Genomic DNA, 8,379 nt, shown 5'->3' with positions numbered 1-8,379 from the left:
TTTTCGTTCTCTCGTCTGTGTGTTCAATTTTTATTTTTCTTCCTTTGAGCGAGTGCTCCTGAAAAAACACATCTTTCATTTGGATCGTTGATGAAACAGCTAACGTTTATTACCGCGTACGTAAGCAAGCGCGGAGAATAACATGACACAATTTTCAACACATATATGTATTATTTGAACAAATGTGCGGATGGTATGCATTATGATGTTAATATTGGAGCATTTCCACTATGCAAACATACCGTATGTTGAATCACAATATATTCAACAGTTTGTGCGACGAAATTTGGTGTAAAGTGTTTTACCCGCCATTTCACGCCTTGTTCCCTCCGTTATCTCTACGATCTCCCGATAAAGCAGCAGTATAAACGACAGATAAGGAGAAACCTGAATATACTCGCCGTTGGCATAGAGTCGATGCGACCTCCAAAATTATTTATTCACTTTCTATACTGCGTAAGTTTTCTCTTCCAATCACCCTGTTTCGTACAGTTGTATCATTCCGTAACGACAAGCCTACCAGGCATCATTATATTATGATTCGTCGACTTCGAAAGTTAATGCCGGTGAGTAAAAAAATTTAAGCATACATATAAATTTTTAACCCTACAGATGCATTGTTATGTTCCATATTATCTGATGATGTACAATAACTTAGTCGCGTTGTTTGTAGTGAAATGATACTTTTATATTTCCATACAAACCGCCGCGACCGTCAAGAGATTACAATTCTATTGCATCTGCAGGTATAAGCCTAGGTATACGATAGTGTAGTAGCACGTACCCTGGGCTACATATATTGAAAACAGTCAAAATATACACATAGTTACAAAATTATACCAACATGACGAGTAAATTACGTACAAATTTTGTGCAACCAAATCTCACCGCAAAAATTGATTTTGTTATTGCTATTGTTATTATTATGTATTATCATTATTATTATTATGGTTGTAAGAATAATTACGAAACATAATTATATACTATTTATAAATTCTCGCTGCAAATCGTCTATACTTTTCGGAAATCTTTTACCAAATTGAGTAAAGCATGTTACATCGATGCCATTCGAAATTGTACGTCAAATTTGCATTCATCGAAGAGAATAGAATTTGTATTCAGCTGGTATTTTGCAGCATTCTGTTAAATTCGAGCTGTATTGGCGCCATCTTTAGCGATCGGTTAACTCGACGACTTGTCAAAGTCAGAAGTTTCGCGTCGTCTGCACGAAATTATTGTAAATTTACCTCCTTCGCATATTGCGTGTGCATGTGCATGCATACGTGACAATTTTTATGATGTAAAAGATTTGTAACGATAGAATAAATGCCTTTGGCAGATCCGTGACGAGTTGAAAGTACTAATTACCGAGTAACGGTAGCAAATATTTTCAATCATCCGTTTGAAAAATGATCAGCAGTTTTCAAGCTGCCTTAAAAAATGCCGTGGATGTGGTGAGCTTGTTACCAAACTTGTACAGCGATAACTATTAGTTTTTATCAATCAACTATGTTTCATTTCTGTACTTACATCCTGTGACAATTTAGACATTTTTCAGGTTATATTATCCAACGATCTTGTTTAGTTTCACGTTTTTTTTTCCCTATCATCGTATAAGTATATCAGCGTAAATCCCTCGTCAAATTGAAATATTACAGTCTTGATGTTACCTTTTTTGACTTTAAAATATTTTAGCCGAAATGTTTCGAGTTAGTAAGAGCTTGCGACAATAAAAACGGCTCCAGCTTCGAAAGCCTGTTGAGCTGTTGGTGCAAGTGTTGAAAATAATTTTCATTCCAGGTTGCCCCACCTGCGACGGCCTTGGATGACTTTACTTATCATTGGAAACAGCTGATGAACTTCTATGTGAACCACCTGACTAATTGCAAATTGCCCATCGAAGCTACAAACATTCCTCACCATTTGGATCGTCTGCTCGACATTTTGTTCAGCGAGGAGAATGCATTGGATTCAGAAAATCCTGGACCTTGTCTAGAGTACCTGTTACAGCATCGTCTACTGGACTTGCTAGCGACATTGGCGAGTGCCGAAGCACCTCCTGGAATGAGATTTGTCTGCTTGTTTTTTCTGAGGAGATTGTTAACACGGCTGCAGCATCCACTACTGCCTCACGTTTCGGTTTACACACCTGTTCAGAGACTGATCGCGTTATGCAATGGGAGTCTGGCCTCGCCAACAGAGAATGAAGAGATTCAGTTCTTGGTCGCTCTCTGTTTCTTGATCTGCAAGCATCCGAACCTTACCTACATTATGAACAATGTTAGGCTTCCTCCGCAGAAGCCAAATGCATTGGCCAGTTCTGGTTCAAACAAACTGGAAACACAACAAATCACTTATGCTCCTACGAGAACAAGGAACAATTCTAATCCACTGTTTGAACCTTTAGACACGCAAGCTGTGACTCTAATTAATCCAGATTTACACAAGTGTGAGAGCAGAAGGAAACTCTCAAGCAAATCTAGTCAATGTTCATTAAGAAGTGAAAACTCAGAGAGGGATCTCTTCAGTATAGTGGATAGACAGCAATCGACCAATTCAGATACGATCGTTATGGAACACAAGAGAAAAATCTCAAATTATTCCAATGCTTCGTTATCATCGGATGAGGTAGATTCTGCATCGCCGCAGTCTAGTGCGTATTTCAAGAAAACTGATTGCGGTTCATTTTTGTCAGCTAATGAAATGACCTGCAAATATTTGAAAAATAGTTCAAATGGGTCTGCAAACTCCTTGGAAGAGATCGATTCTAAACTACAGGATCTTAGGGAATTGCAAATACAATTCAAGAGCGATTCACCTTTCACAGCTGCTTCTTCTGAATTGGATAAGGCTGAGGCAAACTTCAAGTTTTTCGAAAATATATCAAAAACTACCAGATCTGAGTTTGATTCTGCTAGTGACATCTCAACCCGGAATAAATCCCTGCAAAGTCCTGCGGATACTTCATTGCAAATTGAAAGTTCAAAATGCTTGCTACTGGATGCATTGATAAGCTATTTGAATAGTGCAGTAAGTATCTAACTGTTTATGGGAAAATCTGCTTACATTTGCAAATATTATTATTACCAATTTTCTTGAACATAGGCAAACTTAGATGCAATAAAGAGACTATACTTGCAAAAAGTCCTTTGGGACGTTTAATTACTGACGGGCCTATTATTTAAATGCTGAATTATCTAATTTTCAGGATAACATGGTCAGAGTTAAGGCTTGTGAAGGAGTAATGGTTTTGGCGTCATTGCAAGATTCACGATTTGCTCGCAGTGTTGCAAACAGTCAACTGCCTTTTGCTTTGTCAAATAGATTGGAAAAGTTGTTTAATTTAATACCAGCCCATGTCGATCCGACTGAAATTGATGAGGTGAATGTGACTTGGGGATTGGATTCCCCGTTGTGGACCAGTGAAAATAAATTTCCAGGATGCAGACCGGTTGCCGCCTTTTTCATGTGGCTCGATTATTGCGATCAGTTGACTAGAGAGGCGCACGCGATTGTGGGAGAAATTCTGGCTGAAAATATCCGTGTGATGTTTTTTCAAAAAATATTAACACCTGCACTTTCCGACCATCACGTCGTGCTGATTACCGCACTCATCACGAAATGCTTGAAAGAGATTACCTCGCCTTATTTAAACGCTGGTAAGGAAGCTATGGCGGAAACGAAATTGGTTGTTTAGAATTAGAATGTTTCTCTCTTAAATTTTTAGAAATCAATTATTGGCTCGTGGGCTTTCATCGAGACCCAGAGTTACCTGGAATCTTACCATCCCCTGTTGTTCATCAGTTAATAAAGAATTGCTACACCGACAGCGACGACTTGACGCTTGAAACACTACGGCTGTTTGAAGAAATGATCGAAAGACGTCACGAGCATATTTTGCACTGCCTGATTCTGACCTATCTGACATCCAGAGGATACTATGATAATAGCGCCGCAGACAGCGCAATCGCGTCGTGGAGCGATGAAGAAGATGAAAGAGAGAAGAGTAGAGGCACTTTGGACTTGTCGAGTAAACAAAATTATAGTAGAACGCTGGCGCCTTCGAACATACACAGGATTATAAATTGGTATGATTACTCTAGATTAGTCAAACTAAGCCACTTTTGACTAGCACTAAAGGTATCTCTCCTGTTTCAGTTTTCTAACCTTATTACCGAGGAGCCTTCAGTCGGATTTAGATGCAAATAACTACGAGCAATACATGACCGATTGGGAGAAGCAATACTCGTCTATCCTCGCTGAGTGCGCATTACTTTCTTGGCCTCTAGAAGCTGTAACAATCGATGATACCGCCAGTTCGGATTCAAGGCCAGAGGCTGACCATTGTACACCTCGATTTTATCCGGGGCCATTCTTGACAATGTTATTTGAGAAAGTTACCAAAATTCCCAGTCAGAAGTACGAAATCAACTTGCAACTGACCGTACTGGTGTCCAGGCTGGCACTCTTACCGCATCCCTACGTTCACGAATATCTGTTGAATCCATTGTTGCCCTTGACTCCTGGCACACCAAGCTTGTTTGGCTGCTTGCAACAAGTTGTAAAGCATCTGGCTTCAGAGGTACCTAAGGTACCAGACTATAAGCGGTTATTGAAAGATACGAGGCAGAAATTATTGGATGATTCCGTTCAAAGTCAGTAAGTATCGATGTGTAAAAGGTAATAAACGAGTTGTTAATTATAGACAACCACTTTTGACGGATTCGTTTTTGCGTTTTCAGTATGAAGGAGAATATTCTGCTTGATAGCGTTGTGATTACTGAAGAATTTTGCAAAGAGTTAGCAGCGATTGCGTATGTCAAGTATCATCGCTCGATGTAAAATACGTATTTATTGTAAGTATAAAAGCTAGTCCGTAACCATTTAGAAGAATATTAACGTATGCGAAACAAGGCCTTAGTAGTTAAATGTATAAAGCTCTTCGATTTTTTATATTGCTAAAAATCAAAAGAAATATTTCCAATGCAGTAGTGATCACAGTAATTGGAATTAGAGAACTGTGAAAAGAGAAAAATATACTGAAGTCCTGTATCAGTTGAGCGAAATTCTTTTTAGAAGTTACTTCAGTTATAACCTGCCATTACAAATACCGGATCAAGTGAGGTGAAAATAAAATACGAAATCACTGTATAAGATACGAATTATGAACAGGTACTGTTTCACATTCAAGAAGATATTGAATTCAGGAAATTATTGTTGAAGTCTGAACGATAAGAATCGGTGTTCTTATTTTGGCCGCTTCATTAGGATGCTATTACAAATTGTAGTTGTAATATAACAAAGTAAAATAATCGACACATTCTTTTTTTTTTTTATCTTTAATAATATCGAAAAAAATGTTTTTTCTTTTGAGTCGACAGGATCAGCTAAATCAGATATGCTAACGCTCCGTGTACCTTATTAAGTTTTCTTAAAGTATAATTAATGATGTATATTATGCATGTCGAATGGATAAATTATCTATAAATTGTCATGTACAAATCAAAGTATTTTATTCACGCAAGGTAATCGTGGCATGTTCGGCACAAGGAGTACTGTACCTTCTCCCATGTTTATTTCCATTATGTTCGATTAAATAATATCAACGTCCCAAAGATGATGCTGTGCATTATTATTATTATTATTATTATTAATATTATTATTGTACGTACAATGATGATATTGTATGGATGTAGGGTGTGTGTATGTATGTATGTATGTATGTATGCATGTATGTATTTGTTAAGTCGACTTGCTTTCAATAAAGACATTTTCTCTATAACCGATTGTATGAGCTATTGTCCGTTATTGTTTGAAACATCTCAATTGAAACACATGGATTTGGGTGTCGCAAGAACGCGTCAGTTCAAAGATTTCTTGAATGTTGAGAATTTGTGCAATATTTCGAAGTAAATATTTCATTTGTAATATATTATAATGTATTTAAAAAAAACGGCAGTTAAAATATTTTAAACGCATTTCAGACGAAATATTTCTGAACCATTTGGCGCTGCGTAATGTGATTAATGATGTAAAAGATAGAGGGCGTTCCCGACACTGTTTCTTGTATGCGTCAATGAGGATGCGTCTTCTATCAGATACGACTCAGTGTGTGTTGCGTGCGTGACTACGCGGTCCTGAATGAATCACGCACGCATGTAAAACGGCTGAATCTTATCAACGGGGCGGTGGGGGGGTTGTCTGTTATCACTTGTTGAAGAAGTCCAGAGTGTTTGAACGATATGGAAGGGTCTTCAGATTTCAGGATAAAGGAGTTGGTGAACAGTATTTGCCGTTTGTTGTTGGGTGTGGAAACTAAATTCAATGAAGATCCTTCGATCCTTAAAATAAACAACGAAAATCTGTCAGAGTACGGAGACGTGTGTTTCTTGACGAACCTCGTTACTTGGAAAAAAGTGTTTCGAAATAGTTTGAAATCGACGACGAGTTGCAGGAATATACTCGAGCACTACTTAATCAAAAATGAGATAAAATTTGAGGATTGCAATGCTGCCGAAAAGGTGAAAGAAACATAACCTCCAATGTTTTCTAACCTATCTCTCGTATCACACCGCATCGGAAGTAACGATATCTTTGATGATCATTCTAGGCCTTTCAGAATATAATAAAAGCTAGCAGAAATTGGTCTCTGAAAATTGAGAAGTGTCAGCTTGGAAATGAAAGAGTATCTGTATTTTTAAACAGAACCCAAACTTTTACAGACGTACTAGCTCGTATTGTGGTCAGAGACCATAGCTATGGACAATTGGAGTCAAAGAGTGGATCTTTCTTTTTTCATATCATCAAAGATCTAGACTCAGATTTGACAAACCTACGTTTGCGTCTGATTAAAGGTGTGGCTGAAAATATAGTCAAGGCCAACGGATACCAGGTATCTGAAAGTAGCAACAGTGACAAGTATTATGCGACCACCAAGTCAAAAAGAGATTTGACAAAATATCCCAAAATACTGTTATGCGGGGTTGCGAAGAATTCTGTTACTGGAACAAAGGAAACTGCGCTTACAGAAGCCGAATATTTGAATCGGAGGTTGGTGGAGCTAGCCGATACAACAGAGCACAAACTGCCTGATTTGGCTGAACCGAAACATGAGCAGAATTCTGTACTTTTGCAAATCGCGGAGGCAGTGATTGTGTTACAGTTTTTGGCTGTGAAACCTAGTCGTACTATCACAATTTCTTCCGATCTTGGCTTGGACGAGAGTACTATAAATGTGAAAGGTAAATATGGATGAAAATAAGTATTACAGTTGTTACCATTAAGAAAAATTCTGAGATTCGTGTTTCAGTTTTTCCCATGCTCACAACGAGTCGTTTTCCAAAACGTTGCTTTATCCAAAAATTTTGGGCTGGAACTCTCCTCTTATTTACATATCATCCGATTTCCCTTATATTTTTACTGTCTACATTCAACCTAACACCACTTTTACGTATGAAGTAAAATATTCAATACTTTCAGGCTCGTCCTTTATTTTTTACAATACAGCTAGGATATCGGCGATATTTCAGAAATTCGACGAACAACACTTAAAAGGAGACTATCCTAGTTTGCCAAGCATCGAAGAGGTTGATTTTTCGTTACTCACAGAAGCGGTAAAAATCTCTCCGAATAATTGAATAATTAAGACAAATCTCAAAGTTTTCTTTCAGATACTAATTCTTATCTATAATACTTTCTTTCAAACGTAATCCAGGAGGAGTGGGAACTGATGTACATCTTTTTACTTGGCTATCCGGAGATGGTAAAAACGTGTGCAAGGCTCACTGGAGATCTGGAGATTTGTCCACACTACATATGTTCGTTTTTGTCACGATTGGTCAGCAAATTCAGCGCCTATTATCGCCGAGTTCGCATATTGACTGTAAGCGCAATTTTATGTATTTGCTACACCTGTGCATACTGCATTGGACACTTGCTCCTTTTAATTTGATTGGCATTTCTTTTCTAAAACAAAGTCGAGAGTTATAAGAATAGAAAAAGGGATGGTTAAAATTGAAAAGAGTGAAGAATCCCTGAATTTTTGCTGCAGCAGCGATAAAACTTTCAATGGCTAAAGACAATACTTCAGAGTGACTCAGGTAAACGATATTTTTTCGATGTTGCAGGAAGGACGAGATCATTTATTACCAACCATGATGGCGAGATTATATCTACTGAAGGCAATACAGATAGTAACACGCAATGCCTTGAGGCTTCTTAATCTAGATCCAGTTTCGAGAATGTAATGATAAATGGGAAGAAATTGACCGACTAATTGGATAGCAAAATTTCCAGCTTATTGGAAACAATTTGAGTGAGTTGAGAACCGTCTCTACTCTCTTTCTCTCTCCGTTCTCTTTGTATGTTCTTGTCTTGAAA

General features: G+C 37.8%; 3 protein-coding genes across 6 annotated transcripts in view; all 3 read left to right on the top strand.

The window, feature by feature from the left end:
• The first annotated feature begins 128 nt into the window (after positions 1-128).
• LOC107225303 (FHF complex subunit HOOK interacting protein 2A) lies at positions 129-5,782 on the top strand. 2 transcript variants are annotated; one of them, XM_046743836.1, is made up of 6 exons: positions 129-566; positions 1,801-3,030; positions 3,209-3,659; positions 3,728-4,088; positions 4,159-4,659; positions 4,743-5,782. In XM_046743836.1, exons 1-6 carry the CDS (start codon positions 537-539, stop codon positions 4,840-4,842), a joined length of 2,673 nt encoding a protein of 890 aa, XP_046599792.1. In that variant the 5' UTR covers positions 129-536; the 3' UTR covers positions 4,843-5,782. The 2 variants fall into 2 exon arrangements, with proteins under 2 accessions (XP_046599792.1, XP_015521214.2); XM_015665728.2 differs by lacking the exon at positions 129-566 and adding an exon at positions 591-1,454.
• Positions 5,783-6,093: 311 nt separating this feature from the next.
• LOC107225281 (DALR anticodon-binding domain-containing protein 3) lies at positions 6,094-8,268 on the top strand. 3 transcript variants are annotated; one of them, XM_046743840.1, is made up of 5 exons: positions 6,094-6,521; positions 6,611-7,241; positions 7,480-7,613; positions 7,718-7,882; positions 8,127-8,268. In XM_046743840.1, exons 1-5 carry the CDS (start codon positions 6,243-6,245, stop codon positions 8,244-8,246), a joined length of 1,329 nt encoding a protein of 442 aa, XP_046599796.1. In that variant the 5' UTR covers positions 6,094-6,242; the 3' UTR covers positions 8,247-8,268. The 3 variants fall into 3 exon arrangements, with proteins under 3 accessions (XP_046599796.1, XP_046599797.1, XP_015521179.1); XM_046743841.1 differs by having other exon boundaries at positions 6,095-6,521; positions 7,507-7,613; positions 7,715-7,882; XM_015665693.2 differs by having other exon boundaries at positions 6,098-6,521; positions 7,715-7,882.
• LOC107225298 (max-interacting protein 1) overlaps positions 8,185-8,379 on the top strand; it is a 123,123-nt gene continuing 122,928 nt past the window's right edge. The window contains exon 1 of the mRNA XM_046743842.1: positions 8,185-8,314. The gene's annotated coding sequence lies outside the window, so the exon portion shown is untranslated. The remainder of the gene's footprint in view (positions 8,315-8,379) is intronic.

Source organism: Neodiprion lecontei, chromosome 6 (assembly GCF_021901455.1).
Source record: "Neodiprion lecontei isolate iyNeoLeco1 chromosome 6, iyNeoLeco1.1, whole genome shotgun sequence".
Lineage (NCBI taxonomy): Eukaryota > Metazoa > Arthropoda > Insecta > Hymenoptera > Diprionidae > Neodiprion > Neodiprion lecontei.
Note: the sequence above shows the minus strand (reverse complement) of the source record. Positions and strands in the feature narration are given on the sequence as shown.

Coding starts and splice junctions, on each gene's coding strand:
- LOC107225281 (XM_015665693.2), top strand. CDS start 6,243: ATGGAAGGGTCTTCAGATTTCAGGATAAAGGAGTTGGTGAACAGTATT. Junction 6,522..6,610: donor ATTGCAATGCTGCCGAAAAG/GTGAAAGAAACA, acceptor TGATCATTCTAG/GCCTTTCAGAATATAATAAA. Junction 7,242..7,479: donor GAGTACTATAAATGTGAAAG/GTAAATATGGAT, acceptor CAATACTTTCAG/GCTCGTCCTTTATTTTTTAC.
- LOC107225303 (XM_015665728.2), top strand. CDS start 1,410: ATGATCAGCAGTTTTCAAGCTGCCTTAAAAAATGCCGTGGATGTG. Junction 1,455..1,800: donor TAAAAAATGCCGTGGATGTG/GTGAGCTTGTTA, acceptor TTTTCATTCCAG/GTTGCCCCACCTGCGACGGC. Junction 3,031..3,208: donor TAAGCTATTTGAATAGTGCA/GTAAGTATCTAA, acceptor TCTAATTTTCAG/GATAACATGGTCAGAGTTAA.